General features: G+C 40.6%; 1 protein-coding gene across 5 annotated transcripts in view; it reads left to right on the top strand.

The window, feature by feature from the left end:
* The first annotated feature begins 427 nt into the window (after positions 1–427).
* The window catches only part of MRTFA (myocardin related transcription factor A), a 210,282-nt gene continuing 191,998 nt past the window's right edge, over positions 428–18,711 (top strand). For 3 of the 5 annotated variants that reach the window (XM_053226840.1, XM_027070651.2, XM_027070650.2), the window contains exons 1-2: positions 1,294–1,429; positions 1,705–1,994. In XM_053226840.1, coding sequence (XP_053082815.1) covers positions 1,827–1,994 — 168 coding nt within the window. In that variant the 5' untranslated portion in view covers positions 1,294–1,429; positions 1,705–1,826. Of the gene's footprint in view, positions 546–1,293; positions 1,430–1,704; positions 1,995–6,184; positions 8,696–18,711 lie in introns of those variants that run through there. The other 2 variants (XM_053226838.1, XM_053226839.1) reach the window with 2 other exon arrangements.

Genomic DNA, 18,711 nt, shown 5'->3' with positions numbered 1-18,711 from the left:
AGCTCCTTTCTGTCTCTGGCTACTGTTACTTCTCTCTTCAGCCCTGCTGAGCCACACCATCCCCAGGAGGCTTTCGGGAAAGCACTTCCCCCTCTTTTCCATCCGCCAAGATGGGAGTTACTTCTCCTTTTCTGGACTCCCTCCCATTGCGGGGCGAGGGGGAGCAAATGGCCTGCCTGCACCAAGGTACTTCCCACAGCAGACCTCGCTTTACTTTTTTCCCCTTTAAGTCTTGTTTCTCCTTGTGGAAGTCATAGACCAGGTCCATGTGTGGTCTCTGTGCCTAATGCAGATCCGCGCAGACACACACACACACACACACACACACACACACCCCTTTGCTGTATGAGTGGATGCCAGAAAGAGTAGGATATCAGCATTTTAGAATTTTACAATTGCAAGAGCCTTTGGGAGTCACCTAATATCACCCTCCCTTCTACAGATGCTCTTCCCGGAGTCTCCTGAGGGAAGATTTTGGGTTCCTTCAGCCCCTTTTCTTCTCGAGGCCCAAAGCACTTTTGCTGTTGATGATCTCAATATTCTAGGTACGTAGGGAAGGGTAGGTAGGTGTCAGTAGCCTCCCTTTTCCCCTAAGGGAAACTGACTCAGAGAAACGAGGGGACGGGCCTCGGTGGCGCGGGGGCTGTAACGGGAATTCAGGGCTCCGGGCCAGTGTGGAATTTATTGTGCCTCCTTTTGGGAAGCGTGAAGGTGAAGTAATCGATTTACGAGCCCCCGGCGGACCCTTTAGCCCCCTAGAAGGATCGAGACGGGTCAGGAGGATTAATGCAGTTAAGAGCTCACGGCATTGACCCCTTGGCAACTTGGCGAGGTCCAGCCGATCCGCCGCCCTTCTCTCGACAGAGTGGCCAATGGGCTTCGGCCTCTTTAAGGCCCCAGCGCCCCGCCTCCGGCTCGTCGCCGACCTCCTCCCACCTCCTCGCCGCAGCTCGGCCAGTTCCAGACTTCCCTTGGCGATGAGGTCATCTTCTCGTTTCCCATTGGCTACGCCTGGCCGTCAGTCACAGGAAGTCCCGCCGCCGTCCTCACCTCCTTCATACCCCTCCCTTCCCGCCCTCCCTTTAGTCCCCTGGTCCCAGCCTCCACAAGGCCTCTGATTGGCCAGCACAGCTGTCACTTTTCCAGCAGGCAGTGTGGGAGGCGGGAGGCGGGCGTGGTGGGAGGGCCCGCAGCTTCCGTGGCTGAGAAGAGCCGGCGGCGGCCGTGTCTGTGGTGTCCGAGGCGGCTGCGAGAGCGACCGTTCAACCCTCCTCACCCCTTCGGCTCCGCTCGCCACAGCCCTCCGCTCGCGCAGACTTCTCCCCAGCTCCGTGCGCCCTGGCTAGACGTTGAGCCTCGGGAGGGGAAGAGCGCGGTGGGAGCCGGAGGGGGACCGCCGCCGAGCCCGGGCTGGGAGGAGCGCGAGGCGGTGAGTGAGAGTCCGGGCAGGGGACCCCTCCCCCACCAGCCCCGCCCCGAGCATCCTTTCTCCTGGCGACCCCGCCGCGCGCCCTCGGGGTTGGCCTGGGCGAGCCTCGCAGCCCGGCCCCCAGCCCGCCGCTGGTCCCCTCGCCTCTCCCCTCCGGGCCAGGGTCGTCTAGCCAAGGCGGGCGGGGCGGGGCCGTGCACCTGTGAACCGCCTGGCCGGGCAGCGCGGGTCGGGGGTCCGGCACCTGCTGCACCCCGGGTGTGTTTTGACTGCAGGGACCCTCTGTCGCACGCTTTCCCCGGGATCTGTGCAGACCCTCAGGATCCATGTGCAGCCCCAGGATTCCCAGGCCAGGGAGGCTTACCTGGATTTGTTGATGCCTGTGTCAGCAACCTGAATGCCGCCAGGTGTAAGGGCCCTGGTGGATTTGAAACTTGACGGCCAAGAACTTTACCCTCTAAGAAAGTGTCTGGCAGGACGCTTTGATTACACCTCCCACCCTGGCCGGTGCCGGAAGAACGCATTGATACTCTGTCGTGGCTGGGGCTGGCGCTGGCGCTTTCAGGTCAGATTCTCAAACCTGCCGTTTCCTAGCTGTGTAATCTCGGGCTTCAGTTTCCTCATTAGGAAAAGGGGCATAATACCTATTACATGGGGTCGTTGTAAATTGAGAACGACTGGTGGATCAGTTTGTATTGAAGCATCAGCCCAGCTTGGCTTTGTCAGGATTTATCTTTTTTCTTGCTATTATAGAGCATAACGAAAAGGCAGTTTGGCAGACACTTGACTCTTTACCAGCTGTATTTGGCATGAGGTATGTGTATACAGGAACGTGAAAGATGTCACTTAAATGTAATAATGAAATTACACCCAGCTTCATGTGTTTTTACATACTTTAAAATCCATGAGAAGTCCGAAGTGTGCAGGTTGCCAGCTTTTGAGATCTTTTCAAGATCTTTTCTACCTGATGTCAAAGCCTGTAACGTAATCGTTGTTTTCAATAAAAAGTTAAATTCACGTGTTTTAGGTTAGAGGACCCCCAAAACTCCAGATTTCACTTAAGCCGTTTTACTGTTGAAAAGCAGCCACCTCCCAGGAGTGAGGTGGTACAGCCAGCTGGCACAGAGCCCCATGACTACAGGGTGGGGAACCCTTGGCTGAAAGTGATTTAATGAAGTTTTGCCTAACGTCGTTTCCATTTTTCATAGTGAATCAAAGGGCTTTACGATAGTTTCTTAGTGAAACTAAACTAGAGGCAAACCATTATTGCTTTTTTCGAAAACACATGCAAAAAAACACTGACTATAGTCCCTTCTAGCACTGCTTCACGTCTTTGCCAGCAACGGTTAAGAAGAGACCCTGTTTAGAAAGGCTTCCAAAAGTCACGTCTCTTTGGATAAGTTTTTTATTTAGAGTAAAATCATGAGATGGAAGAGTAATATGTATCCCGTAATCCAAAAGTATTTACTGCAGACTTTCCACATCCTTAAGTACCCTGCTGAGTGCTATGAGGAAGGCATTTAAAAGAAGTATGAAACAGCATCCCAGCCCATAAAGGGCAAAACCAGAAAGTTTGGAATCACTCAGTACTAATTTTGGGTACTACGTAAGTAATGACTTCATTCATTCATTCATTCATTCACTCATTCAGTAAACTTGTTCCTTGTCTGTAACGGGCCAGGTGTTTTTCTAAAAGCCAACATAATCGAGATAAGTGAGATATGGTCCCTGGTCATAGGAGCTCACAGTCTAGTGTGAGAGGCAGAAAGTGACAGTCGTAACACATTGAAATAAACTCCAGACTACATGTATAGGAGGGTCAAGAGAGCTTCTCTTTTGGACCTCAAAGAGAAGATGGCATTTGGGCTGAATCTCAACTCACCAGATGAAGGAGAGGAAGATCATTCCAAGTAGCTGAGCTTGGAAAGATTTCCTGATGAATCTTCTGACTGGTATAGCCTAGTATATATAAGCTGTAGAGAAGGGGAAGGAAAGCGACATTTCTTGATGCTCACTATGTAATAGGCATTAATAATGCTAGGCTTTTAATGTTATCACTCACTTCTCACAGCAACCCTATGAAGTAGATTTTACCTCCACTTTAAGATAGGAAAACTGAGGCTCAGTTAGTTAAATAATTTGTCTGAGGTTACACGGTTAGTGACAGAGCCTGGACTTGAATTTCTTTCTTAAAAGTATGTGTGCTCTTTCCCTTTCACACTCTGTAGAGATAAATATAAGTGAGATGAAAAGTTCCAGCTATATATGTTATTTTACTACATCAATTACAAATTACTTTCTGTAAAATAAATGTTCTTATTTGATTTAAAGTTTCTAAAACTTGTTTAACAAAAGCTATCAAATGGTAGTTATTTTATGTTTATAAGTGTGATGGCATTTGCTAAAAAGTGTGGTTCATGGAAACATTCGGTGGAAGACGTGACCTATAGATTCTGTATGGGGCACTTAACAAAGCTGTTAACCAGGTATGGACTTTTCTTGAGACTGTAGCTTACATATTTAAGTGTATAAAGAAAAGGATGTGCAGATGAGTGGCCAATTAAATAGACAATGAAAGGTAAAATAGTTTTGAATAATTTTTATGAAAGGGGAAATTAGAATTTTGAAGTCATATTAACATAGATTGTTATATTTAGAGAGACTACTATTGACTATAAGCTCCACAAAGGCAATTTGTATCTTTTATTCTCAGCTTCAGGAGCAATTCTTGGGACATAGTAGATGCTCAGTTAATATTTGTTGAATAAAAGATGAATGTAGACAAATATATACTTATAGTGTGTTTATGTAAATGCTAGGGTTGATAGTTAAAATTGACATAGGAACATTTTCATCTGTTGAGAAAAAACTTTGGTCAGGAGGTTATATTTCAGAAGGTCTTTGAAAGAAGAGGGAGGACATTGATAGATTACAGATGAAGTGGTATAGACATATAGGTAGTTTATAAATGGTTATACTTTGGAAGAAAAGGAACATTGAACAAAGGGAATGACCCACTGACACAATTCAAATATAGGCAGTGTTTATTTCTTTATTTCTTTATTTTTAGAGAGAGCGCACCGCTCTGTCTAGGGAGAGGTGTAGAGGGAGAGATAGAATGTTAAGCAGACTCCATGTTCAGCATGGAGCCGGACATGGGGCTTCATCCCACGACCCTGGGATCATGACCTGAGCTGAAAATCAAGAGTCGGACACTAAACTGACTGGGCCACCCCAGCACCCCATAGGCACTGTTTATTTCTATGGCCTTAATGAGTTTTGAGAATCAGGGAAACAGTGTCTGCTCTTAAGGAAATTATAGTTTTAGAGACTAGGTATGTTAGGTATCTATTGTGTAATGTCTTGCCCCCAAAGTTAGTGTTTAACAATAAACGTTCTTTCTCATAGTTTCTTTGAGTCAGGAATTTGGGAGCAGCTTGGGGAGTGGTTCAGGCTCAGGGTCTTTTCAGGAGATTGCATTAATAGGTCGTCTGGGGTTATAGTCATCTGAAGGCTTGACTGAAGCTGGTGGGTCCTCTTCTAAGGTGGCTACTCAGATTGCTGACAAGTTGGTGTAGGCTGTTGGTGGGAGATCTCAGTTCTTCTCCCTGTGGGCCTCTCCACAGAGCTACTTGAATGCCCTCATGGCATGGCATCTGGCTTCCCCCAGAGCAAGCAATCAGGAGACCAAGCTGCACTGTCTTTTATTTATTTTTTTTTTATTTTATTTTTTATTTTTTTAATTGCATTGTCTTTTATGACCTAGCTTTAGAAGTCACATACTGTCATTTCTCCCGTTTTCTTTTGGTCACACATTGTGGGAAGGGATGACACATGGACATGAATACCAGGAGGTAAAGATCTTTAGGGGCCATCTTGGAGGCTGGCTACCTCATAGAACAGAAAAAGTGTTGGAAGAAGGTACAAAGTGCTGGGGGAGGGGAGGCAAGGATTCAGAGGAGGGAAAGATTTAATTCTTGTAACAGATTTTCAGAAATCTTAATTGGGTGCTCACTGTGTGCCTTCAGCATGGTAGGCTAATATGTGGAAATGGACACTGAATTAGGGCCATATGAAATGTAAGGAGTCTAGGCCGGCACTAAGGACAAACACTTAATCTCTGTGTGTAAATTGAGGGTGGAGTAATTTTTCTGATATTGAAGAGAACAGTAACTTGTCAGATTGATAGATAAGCATGGATAGACAGCACAGTCTCGTGGCATAGATGCTGGAGCCAGACTTCCTGGGTTGCAATCCTGCCTCTACCACTTGCTGGTTGTGTGACCTTGGGTGTGTGACTGTAATACTCTTACGAAGTCTTCTTAGTAACTCACTAACTATAAAATGGGGATGATGATGGTGGCTGCTTTATATGGCTACTATAAAGATTAAACAAGTTAAACATATGCCAAGTCCTTGGCACAGCTTTTCATGCACCACCATCATCATCATCGTTAATTTTAGGCAGTAGCATAGAACTGACCATGGATGAATGAGGTTGGAGTCAGAGATGAGTGAGTGCAGAATGATGTGAATGTTCAGATAGAAGCATTGGAATGTCAGTCATTGCTGCTCAGCATCAGATTTTCCAGTTCAAGTACTTATGTTTACATAGTTTTTATTTCACAATTAGAGTTACACACAGTTACAACAGTACCTCTGGAGGTACCTCAGGAGGTGCACAGTTTGCCTGTTAGGGGTAACTTGTATTCTCATTGTCGGTCTTTGAATTACTGGGCCTTCTATCTGCAGAGTGGGTTTAGTCAGAAGCAGTACTTAGAGGTGCATATGCTTAAAAAGAGCTTAGAAGTGGAACCAGGACCCATAATAATAGCAGAGTGAGCATTTTTGTGACTGGGTCGCAGAAGAACCTGCAGAGATTCTTAATACTGTATCACTTCTTTGAAGAGGGGAGCTCATCGAACTCCATGTCTCTGTAGGTGCTAAAGCAGGAATTGGGTGATCTGCCAGGGTGCCTTGGGTGGAGCTAATTGCCTAAGTGGCCTTTAGTTCTGTGGTTCAGAGACTCCAGTCCAACTCTCATTGTTTAGTTGAACAGAGGCACTGAGAAATTAAGTGGTTTGAGGTTCCACAAGAATCTCGTGGCTGAGCCTGGGCCAGTTCTTCACCCCGTGTTTAAGGCCGGCTCACATAGTCGTAACAGAAGATCTGCAGAATCTTTGCAAGACTGAGCATTGTGAAAATTTCTTTTCTTCAGATACCATATTTTTAGTTTTGTGGTGTATCTGGTTCATTTGCTTCCCTAGTCACTTTCATTCATATGCTTTTAGAAATTATTCCTTAAGTGAGTGTTAGTTACAAGTAATTTGGATAGCTCAATTTGAAATCTGGGATGTATCCTCTTATAGGTGGGCTACTTACAGGTCTTTGACCTCTAAAATTGTAACTGGGAATTATGAGGGATTTTGATTTTTTTGAAAACCTTTTGTTCTGGTATCAAAATTTAAAGTATCAGAGTATCAGAGAGTAAAATAACTAGTGAAGTAACATGTCAAGTTTAAGGGCATGAACAGAGCTGGGTACTGACAATTATCAGCTTTGTAACCATAGGCTTACTACTTAACTTTCTTGTGACCAGTTTTTTCATCTGTAAAATGGGGTTAATGATTCTTACTCACAACATGAGGTTGTTAATAAGGATTATGGAGTCATAGTGGCATCATTGTTGTGCTACCTCATTAATTCTCACACCAGCTCTGTAAAGTAAGTAGTAGCACCATTTTGTAGATGAAGAAAGAGAAGCTTGGAGAGATTCACTAATATAGGAAGATAGCAATCAGGGTTTGAACCAAGATCTTTTTTTTTTTTTTTTTTTTTTTAAAGTAGGCTCCACGCCCAGTGTGAGGCTTGAACTCTCGACCCTGAGATCAAGAGTCACATGCTGTACTGGCTGAGCCAGCCAGGCGTCCCCCCAGTTCTGTCTTTGAATTAAAAGTGCTAACTCCCTACAATAATGTGTATGAAGTGCCTAACTTTGCCTGTAGTAAATGTCTGTTCCTGTTCACTTGCATAGTTTGTGAAAATGTTAGTATACTGAGAATTCTTTATGGTAGCAATCAAGGTGTTGTAGCATTCAAAGTATTCTTTGCAGTATTCCTTATATGTATCTTGTTGCCGTTCCTGAAATAGAAAGCTATACTAGTGATTTCACATCCTAAATTGCTCAATAAATACTAAATAAGGGCATACTATAGTGTCCAAATTTTAAACATATTTTGTCAGTGTTTCAGTTATCTTTGTAACTGTAAATGGCATAAGTGATGCCAAAGTCCCTTAATCGTGGTTAATCTGTACATATTTCCACTACCACAAAATTTACAGGAACTTGGAAAGTTGTCCTCTCCTCATATTTTAGAACACACCATGTTGCATTTTGGTATGAGAGTGGTGTTATTGGTTTCATGGTGAAACTGGCTTTATTGTTGACTTTATATTTTGTTACATGATGGATGTATTTTGGGGGGTAAGATTATTTTTATTTATTTATTTTATTAAGTAAATTCTTTGCCCATTGTGGAGCTCGAACTCACAACCCCAAGATAAAGAGTTGCACGCTCTACCAACTGAGCCAGTCAGGTGCCTCTATGGGATGGATGTCTTTAAAGTAGTCTTTTTATTTTTATTTTGTTTTTTTTTTTTTTTTTTTTTTTGAGAGAGAGCAGGCGAGCTAGGCAGAGTGGCAGAGAGAGAGAGAGAGAGAGAGAGAGAGAGAGAGAGAGAGGGAGAATCTTAAGCAGGCTCCACATGTAGCTTGAAGCTTGACATGGGGCTTGATCTCACGACCATGAGATCATGACCTGAGCTGAAATCAAGAGTTGGCTGCTCAACTGACCAACTGACCGAGCCACCCAGGTGCCTCTAAAGTAGTCTTTTAAAATTTGCCTTGTATATGTTATCTTGGCTTTCAAAACAATTTAGAAATGAAGGGTAAGGACAATGTTCTTTTATATCTCTGATACATGTGATAATCACTTTTTATGGAAAATCAATTGAACTAAAGCTTTCATTCAGAAGCCTTTCACTCTTTAATTCTAATATTCCAGGTTAATGCCCTAAGGGGGCATGGGAGGCAAAGATGTGGTGCTATTTTAAATTCTATATTTTGTAGATTCAGTGGATCATTTCACATTCTTGTTGATATTTCTTTTCTGTTTAGATTTTTTTGTTTGTTTTTTTGCAAGGGAGGATCTGGGAGTCCTGGAATGATGGGAATAGGGAGCCACCAAGAATACAATGAGATCATAGGTTAGTGATTTAATTTGAAATTAAATAAATTTGAAGCTTTCCTTTACGCAGTAGAACATCATAGGGTGGTTATTGCTCATTTGTGTAATATCTGTCATGAATCTTTGTGTACATTGAGTGAAACAGCTATTTAGTCATTTCCTAAAGCAGTCACTCTGTAGCATGATCGTGTTTTGTTTTATTTCATTTCATTTCATTTCATTTCATTTCATTTCATTTCATTTCATTTCATTTTAATTTTATTTTTTTCCCCCTTTCACTTTTACCTGAAAGCTGATTCTGAAGGTGAGCCTGCAGAAACAATTTGTATAAAACTGGGCATGACCTGTACAATTTGGATAAGGTATTCATGACATTTTATTTTCAACATGTTTAATAACCTGTTGGGTGCCTAAATAAAACTGAGTTAATTATAGTGTAACCTTTTGTTCTATTTGGAGAGTGTTAAGGGATTTTTGAATACCTTCCAAAATTCACCTTCATCACATGAACTTAGAAAGCTCTTTCTAGAGCAAGGATCCTCAAAACTTAACCTGCATGAGTCTCTACTTCTTCTAGTCACTTCTTTGTTTTGTTTTGAAAAAGTGTAGTAGGTTTTCCTACTGTTTGGAGATAGTAGTGATGAGTTTGGAGTTGAATGCACCTGTTTTCAATTCTGGCTCTACTGTTCACTGGCTGTGCGATCTTGGACAAGGGAATTAATCTTTCCAAATCTCTATTTCCTCATAGGATGGCTGTGAGAGGTAAATAAGTTACATGTAAAGCATTTAGCACATAGTAGGCATTCTATGCATGTTAATTTTCCTAACACCCAGAATTTTTCTTTTGTAGCAGTAGCTACAATTGCAGCAAAATAATTGTGTAATTGTTTATGTTTTTCTTCTCAAGCTTTGTGAGGACAGGGGCCATTGCTATTTTCCCAGCATTCAGTGTAGTGTTTGGCGTGGTGTATAATAGATGCTCAATAAATACTTGTTAAATGAATGAAAGTGACTCACCCCTTCTCCTTACCTTCTCCTTACCCTGTCCTTCCTTGTCTTAAATGACAGTGTCCTGGTCTTAAATGACAGTGTCCTGAACTTACACTTGAGAATTACTCAGCTTTTTACTTGATTCTTGGTCCATTAATGACTGGAGCTAGGTAAAGGGGAAGGCAATGAACAGATGAATAACAGCCAGAAAGAGAGCATAACAATATTCAAAGTAAGTTATAATATTTTAAAATCATAGTACTCTGGGATTTCTAACCTTTTCTAATCTGATGTCCAGCCCCAGATTCTACCAAAACAGTTTTTGGTGAGGCCACCTCTGGCTTGTATGTTGATGAACCAGTGGGTTGTCCTTAGCTTAGTAAAACGTACTTAGTAAAATGTACTAGAAATTTGGAAAGATTAATTCCCTTGTCCAAGATCGCACAGCCAGTGAACAGTAGAGCCAGAATTGAAAACAGGTGCATTCAACTCCAAACTCATCTCTACTATCTCCAAACAGTAGGAAAACCTACTACACTTTTTCAAAACAAAACAAAGAAGTGACTAGAAGAAGTAGAGACTCATGCAGGTTAAGTTTTGAGGATCCTTGCTCTAGAAATTCTTACAGTAATTCAGGCAAGAACCTTGATGTCATCTTCTCTTTCTTTCCCACTTCATATCCAGTCCATCAGCGAATCCTATTAGCTCTCTTTTGTAAATATATCTGTATCTGATCATTTCTCACCGCCTCCGTCATAATTATCCTTGTCCAACCCAACTGATTAGTTTAGGTTCCTGTGGCTAGCTACTGTAACAAATTACCACCAACTTGGTGACTTAAAACAGCCTATATTTATTCTCTTATAGTCCTGAAGGCCAGATGTGTGAAATCAGTTTCACTGGGTCAAAATCACGGTGTCAGCAGCAGGGCTGCACTCCTTTTGGAAGCTTCGGGGGAGAGTAAGTTCCTTGCCTCTTCTGGTTTCAGGTGGCTGCTGGCATTGCTTGGTTTGTGGCAGGATCACTTCAGTCTTCAACGGCAGCATCTTCAGATCTCTGTGCACATAGCTTTCACCTCTCTGTCAAATCTCTCCGCCTCCCTTTTATAAAGACATGTGATTGCATTTAGGGCTCACTCAGATAATCCAGGATAATCTCCCCATCTCAAGATCCTTAATCACATCTGCAAAGATTCCCCCACCTTTATTATTATTATTATTATTATTATTATTATTATTATTATTGTTATTATTGGCCTTTTAAGGTAACAATCCCAAGTTCCAGGGTCTAGGATGTAGAAAATGTGGGTATTTTTTTTTTAAGTTCATTTATTTTTTTATTTTGAGAGTGGGGGAGTGGAGGAGGGGCAGAGAGAGAGAGAGAGTGAATCCCAAGCAGGTTTCTCACTGTCCACGCAGAGCCCACTGTGGGGCTCCATCTCTTGAAACATGAGATCATGACCTGAGCCGAAATCAAGAGTCGGACGCTTAACCAACTGAGCCACCCAGGTGCCCCGAAAATGTGGGTATCTTTAGGGTGCCATTTTTCAGTCTACCAGTCTGTTCTTTGGCCCCCAAAGATTCACATCTGTCCCGCATGCAAAGTACATTCACCCCATTCCAACATTCCCAACAGTCTTAACCCATTGCAACATCAACTCAAGTTAAGATCTCATCTACATAACATTAGCTTAAAAGTACAAAATCTCATCATATACATCCTCTAGATTAGGTATAGGTGAGACTCTGGGTATGATCCATCTTGGGGCAAAACCCTTTCCATCTGTGGCCCTGTGAAACAAGAAAACAAGTTATATGTTCTCAAAATACAGTGATGGGACAGACATAGACATTCCTATTCCAAAAAGGAGAAAATGCAGGGAATAGGTGTGTCACTGGTCCCAAGCAATTTTAAGATCCGGCAGGGAAAATGTCATTAGTTTTCAAAGCCTGGGAGTAATCCTATGTGGCTTGAGATTCCTGCTCTGGGCCTGTGGCTTTGGCTTTTGGGCTCATGGCTCAGCTCTAGGAGTTTTCTTTTTCTTTTTCCTTTTTTTTTTTTTTGTTTTTTTTAATTTGTTAATGTTTATTTATTTTTGAGAGAGAGAGCGCGAGCAGGGGAGGGACAGAGAGAGAGGGAGACACAGAATCCAAAGCAGGCTCCAGGCTCTGAGCTGAAAGCACAGAGCCTGACAGGGGGCTCCAACTCACAAACCTTGAGATCATGACCTGAGCTGAAAATCGGGCGCTTAACTGACTGCGTCACCCAAGTGCCCCATGACTTACTTATTTTATAACTGGAAATTTGTACCTTTAGACCCCCTTTGCCCATTTCGCAGCACTCCTCTGCCTGAGCCTGTGGTAACCACTAATCTTGTCTGTGTCTGTGAGCTCAGTTTTTTTTTTTTAATTTCACGTATAAGTGAGATCATATATTTCTCTTTTCTCTTATTTCACTTAGTGTAATGCCCTTGAAGTCCATTCATGTTGTTGCAAATGGCAAGATTTCATTCTTTCTCATGGCTGAATAATATTTCTATATACCACATTTTCTTTATGCATTCATCCCTCAGTGGATACTTAGGTAGTTTTCATCTCTGGCTATTGTAAATAATGATGCAGTGAACATGGGGGTGCATACATCTTTTCGAATTAGTGTTTTTGTTTTCTTTGGATAAATACCAAGAAGTGGAATTACTAGATCATATAGTAGTGCAGTTTTTTTTTTTTAAGTCCATTTATTTACTTTTTGAGAGAGAGGAGGGGAGAGAGTGTGCTTGCATGTGCTTGCATGTGTGAGTAGGGGAGTGGCAGAGAGAGGGAGAGAGAGAGAATCCCAAGCAGGCTCTGTACTGTCAGCACAGAGTTTGACGCAGGGCTTGAACTCTTGAACAGCAAGATCATGAGTTGGCTGCCCAACTAACTGAGCTACCCAAGCAACCCAGGTGTGCTATTTTTAACTTTTTGAGGACCTTCCATACCACTTTCCATCATGGTTGCACAAATTTACATTCCTACCAACAGTGCATAAAGGTTCCCTTTTCTTCAGATCCTCCCCAACACTTGTTATTTCTTATCTTTTTGATAATAGCCATTCTAGCAGGTGTGAGGTGATATTGTGGTTTTGATTTGCATTTCCCTGATGAGTGATGTTGAGCATCTTTCTGTCTTCTCTGGAAAAATGTTCAGATCCTCTGCCTATTTTTTAATTAGACTTTTTTTTGCTATTGAGTTGTATGAGTTTTTTAAAAATATATTTTTGCTATTAGCCCGTTATCAGCTGCATGATTTGCAAACATTTTCCACCATTCTGTAGGTTGCCTTTTCATTTTGTTGATGGTTTCCTTTGTTGTGGCAGAAGCTTTTTAGTTTGATGTAGATTCAGAGCCACTTCCACATTTCTAAGTATTTACACTGAACACTCCACATCTAGATGCCAAAATCTCTATCAGGGTTCAACCAGAGAAATAAAATCAGGAGATATACATAAAGAGATTTATTGTAAGGATTTATTCCTTATATGATGCAGGGGCTAGCTAAGTAAATATGATATCCATAGGCTAGGCTCTCTTGAGCTGAAGTTGTTATCCACAGGTAGAATTTCTTTTTCTGGGAAATGTCAGTTCTGCTTTTAAAGCTTTTTATTTTATTTTTTTAAATGTTTATTTTTGAGAGAGAGTGTGAGCAGGGGAGGGGCAGAGAGAGAGAGAGGGAGAGAGGGAATTCCAAGCAGGCTACAAACGGTCAGCAAAGAGCCTGACTTGGGGCTTCAGTTCATGAGCTGTGAGATCATAACTTGAGCCAATGTCGGGACGCTTAACTGACCAAACCACTCATGTGCCCCTGTTCTTAAGGCTTTTGAACTGATTGAATCAGGCCTACCTAGATTATCTAGGACAATCTGCTTTACCTAAAGGCAACTGATTATGAATATTAATCACATCTACAAAATAGCTTCACAGCAACACTTAGGGTTTGAATAACTGGTGACTGTGGCCTAATCAAGTTGACCCATACAACTGACCACCACATAATCATTATTATTTCTTGCCTGGATTATTGCTGTAGTAGCTTCCTTTGATCTGAATCCCCATTTCTGCTCTGCTTTCTTGTGATCTGCTCTCCACATAGATTATAGATCTTATGATCTGCTTTCCAGAGTCAGTTTCATGATCTTCCATGGTCCCCATTGCTTACTCTGCTGCAATCCCACTGGATTCTTTGCTGTTCCTGGGTCATACCAGGTCTTTGTGCTTGTTGTTTTCTCCACCTGGTATACTCTTTCCCTAAATCTTCACATGATTTACTTCCTCACTTTTTTCAGATCTTTACTCAGATGTCTCCTTATCAGAGAGACCTCCACATACAAGAAAGCCACCTTGCTCCTTAATTGAGGGCAGTCCTTATTTTCCTTTTTTGTAGAAATTGACATGCTGAATGTAAAATTTACATGGAAATGTAAAAAAATATATATATATATATTTTTTTTTACATGGAAATGTAAAGGATCTGAAATAGCCAAAATAATTTAGAGTTTTGTTTATTTAAGTTAGCTCTATATCCAACATGGGGCTCGAACTCACAACCCCGAGGTCAGGAGTTGTATGCTCTTCCAACTGAGCCAGCCAGGTGCCCCTAGAATAGCTAAAATAATTTAGAGGTGGAAGAACAAACTTGGAGGAATGAAATTACCTGATTTCAAGAAAACGTAAAGCTAGAGTAATCAAGATTGTGTGGTATTAGTGTAAAAACACAAATATGGATCATTGGAACACAATAGGGAATGCTGAAATAGATGTATCATCAATTGATTTTTTAACAAAGGGTTAAATGTAATTCAATAGAGGGAAGAGTAGTCTTCAACAAATGTTGCTGGAACAATTGGGATATTTGTGTTTAAAGAAATGAATGTCAATTCCTAACTCACACTGTACAGAAAAAATTAATTTGAAAGGGCTCATAGAGCTAAACATACAAAACTGTAAAATTTATAGAAAAAATTATAAGAAAATATTTATGACCTTGGGATAGGCAAAGATTTTTTAGGAAACAAAAACACTAACCATGGAAGAAAAAAATGATAAATCAGATCTATCAAAAGGAAAACCATTCAAATTGTTACCTTCTGTTCTTTAGAAGATACTGTAAGAAAATGAAAAGGTAAGCCAGACTGGGAGGAAATATTTATACACACACACACACACACACACACACACATACTCTATATACATATACATGTGCGTATATGTAATTTCATATATGTGTAGATATCTATAGATTTATCAAAGGACTCATATTTAGAATATATGAAAATCTTTAAAAATAATATGACAAATGGCCCAATTAAAAATGAACAAAAGCTTTGAATAGACACTTTGAAGACAAAAACGTATTTGAATGTCCAAAAGCATAAGAAAAGATTTTCAACATTAGTCACCAGGGAAATACAAATTAAAACTATATCACATACCATTTCGTGCCCAGTAGAATATATAAAATTTAAAAATATGGAAAAGTCCAAGTATTGGTGAGGATGTGAAACAGCTGGAATTCATGTATGTTGGTGGTGGGAGTGTGAAATATCGCACTTTTGAAAACAAATGGTCAGTTTCTTTAAAGTTAAATACATACTTATCGTGCAACCTTGTCCTGCACCTTGGTATTTATTATCTAAGAGAAATGAAAACATATATTCCCAGAAAGACCACGTGAACGTTCATAGCAGTTTCATTTATAATGGCCAAAAATTGGAAACCACTCAAATACTATCAACAGGTGAATAGGTAAACAAACTGTGGATAAACAGTGAATTATAGATACATGCAGCAATGTGAATGAATCTTGAAAACTCTGTTGAAAGAAGTAAGAAACAAAGGGGAACTTACTTTGTGGTTTTATTCATTCTTTTATTCATTCAATCATTCATTTTAGACAGAGAGAGCATGCAAGCTGGGGAGAGGGGCAGAGGGAGTGGGGGGAGAGAGAGAGAGAATGAATCTTAAACAGGCTCCATGCTCAGCCCGACATGTGACTCAATCCCAAGACCCTGGGATCATGACCTGATCTGAAATCAAGATATGGACACTCAACCAACCAAGCCACCCAGTCGCCTCTATGGTTTCATTTATATTGAAGTTCTAGAATAGGCAAAACTAACTTATAGTAATAGAAGTTAGATCAGTGGTTGTTTGTGGCTGGGGTGGAGGGGGAGGAGGAAGACTGCAAAAGGACATGAGGCATGATGGGAGTGTTTTCTTGATTGGAAGTGGTGATTACATGAGAATGTGCATTTGTTAGAATTAATTGAACTCATTGGAACTGTACACTTAAAATGGGTGCATTTTATTGTAAGTAAATTATACCTCAAAGTTGATTTAAAAAAAAAATACTGTGTGGTCAGTGCTCTGTGGACTAAACAAAAGGTGTTTGTAGGCCAAATTTGGTTGCGGTCAGCCAGTATCTAACAGCTGATCTATACCCCCACACATGTGCATGCTACAAAAATGCCTGGTCCGTAATGGTCTTCAAATTTCTGTTGAATGAGCAGGTGGATGACTAATGTGCCTTCTTGCATCACCATTGCAAGAAAATACTTCATTCTCCACTCTCCTGCAGTTTTCCAGCTTCAGTCATTTTACAGAGTTAATTTGTTTGGCTTCTCCTGGCAGTAGTACCTTGAGTGTAAATGAGGTTATTCATTCATTCAAATAGTTGCTGAGTATCTACCGTATATAAAATCCTGCCTAAATAAAGTAATTGCTAACTGTGAAGAATTACACAAATGTCTGTTGATTATATGTGTGAAATTAACATTCAATTTAAAAAACAAAGGCTAGATAAGCTCTTCTTACTTAGAATCTGTTTTAGCTACTATTTCTTTGTCTAGTTCATTTACACTGCTTTCTGTGGAAAATAGCATAGGCTTAATAATAGACTCTGTTCATTATAACTTCTCAAATGAGAGGAAGCAAAACATTTCAGAATATCATTCTGGTATAGCTATAGAAATGGCTGATTTCTTCCTTTCTGATTAGAGTCTATGAAGGATGAGTGGCCTAATTTAATTTGGTTGCTAGAACCAGATTGCTTCTTGGTCTTGTGGTTAGTCTATAGTTGTATGCTGTCTTCATCAAACTGGATTATGTACACTTTTATAGGTCACCAAGCAGAATTATTACACGATTTTTTCAATCAGAACTTTAAAAAGCCCTGATCATCATTCTGTACTGATAATTGTTACCTTCTTGACTTTGATCAGGCTGCCCTGAATTCTCTGAACAGCCCGCCTTCCTCCTAATTCCCCAAACTGGGTCCTTGCCCATTTTTTTTTTTTTTTTTTTAATGGTGGTTGGAATTTTTTTGTTACATTTATTTATTTATTTAAGTAATCTCTACACTCAATGTGGGGCTCAAGCTCACAGCCCCAATATCAAGAATTGCCTGCTCTTCCTTCTGAGGCTGCCTGAGCCCCTGTCCTTGCCCATTTTTAAAGTTAGCCTCAGGCTTAACTCCTTTACAAAACAACTCTCCTTGATTAATACAGTGAGTCATCCAGCCTCAAACTTGTTTTCAGACTTCCCTCTCCCTATAGTGCACTCTTCCAATTTTTCTTTTTTCAATGTCACATTTCTCTTTTTTCATTAAGACCTTTTCTTCCTGCTAATATCGTTCATTGGGGGTAGTAGCTGCACCTAATTGATATTATTTTCTTCTCCATGTGTCTTATGTAAGATCTGTACCAAGTGGGTTTAGGAAATAAATAAGATTATTGGTAAATTCTAGCACGAAGCTGAATAACACGCAGTACAGAGTTCCTGATGGATGAAGGTACAGTACTTTAGGTAAACTGTGGGCCCAGGTCTTTTCTCCTCCATTTTTTTCTTGGCACATTCCCCTGAAAAGGAAGCCAGGGAGATTGAGAGTTGCTTCTATCTGATAATAGCCCAGAAACTTGAGAGGAGGCAGTTCCCACAGAAGCAGTCTGAGTCCAGTAAGAGAACTTAATGAACTGCCTTTGCCTGCACAGTCGTCAGGTCTTTGTGCTGAGATGCCAGAGGGACTGACTGAGAGAAACTTAACAGGAATGTAGAAATGAGAAAAAAAGTGGGTATTGGAATTGCATATGTGTGTAATCTTGGTGGTTTGTTTTAATTTGGAAATATCTATTACCATCACTGACAGATTTCTGTGATTAGAACTGTTCCTTTTTAAGCCCAAGTTAGAATTAATATCATATTAAAGAAGAAGGACACTAGTTTATCTGCTGTTGAGAATATACTGTTTCAAATACCTGTTATCTTTAATGGGTTCAAAATCTTGTTTTAGTAATTTTCCACTATCCCAGGATTAAATTTACTTTTATTTTACATTCCTACCAGCAGTGCACAAAGGTTCCTATTTCTCCACATCCTTACTAACATTTGTTATTTTCTGGTTTTTGTTTGTTTTGTTTTGTATATGAGGTGGTAGTCTTTTACATGTTTAGTGATTTAATGTGTGACTGGTAGCATAGTGTTGTCATTGTAGTTATTAATCACACGACTGTTTTTTTTCCACAGCAATTATCAGTCATGCCTGAAGTGCTTATTAAATTACTATTTTTACTTGTTACCATAAATTCCATAATGGCAGGGACCTTGCCCATTTTCATTACTAGAATCCCTAAGGCTGAGATGGTACCTGATATGTTATATTTCCTTAGTGAGTATTTTGATGAATGAATGAATGAATGAATGAGTGAATGGAATGTGGATATAGTTTGATGGTTAAAATCAAAGACTTGGCATCAGATAGACATGGGTTTGAATTCTGATTTCTTCCTGTGTAAAAGCCTTGATAATGCCTTCCTCATAGGATTGTGGTGAGATTAAATGAGATCAGGTATGTAAAACCCTTAGTACAGCATCTGGCACATTGTAATTATCTGATAAGTGGTGGCTAATATTATTAGAGAGAGGCGTGGGGTTTAAAGATCCTCATTCTGTTACTTATAAGTTATATAATAATATTAGAACAAGTTGTCTAACCTCTCTGGCCTGAGTTTTTT

Source organism: Acinonyx jubatus, chromosome B4 (genome assembly GCF_027475565.1).
Source record: "Acinonyx jubatus isolate Ajub_Pintada_27869175 chromosome B4, VMU_Ajub_asm_v1.0, whole genome shotgun sequence".
NCBI classification, from domain to species: domain Eukaryota; kingdom Metazoa; phylum Chordata; class Mammalia; order Carnivora; family Felidae; genus Acinonyx; species Acinonyx jubatus.
The sequence above is the reverse complement of the archived record's forward strand: the minus strand, read 5'-3'. Positions and strand labels throughout refer to the sequence as shown.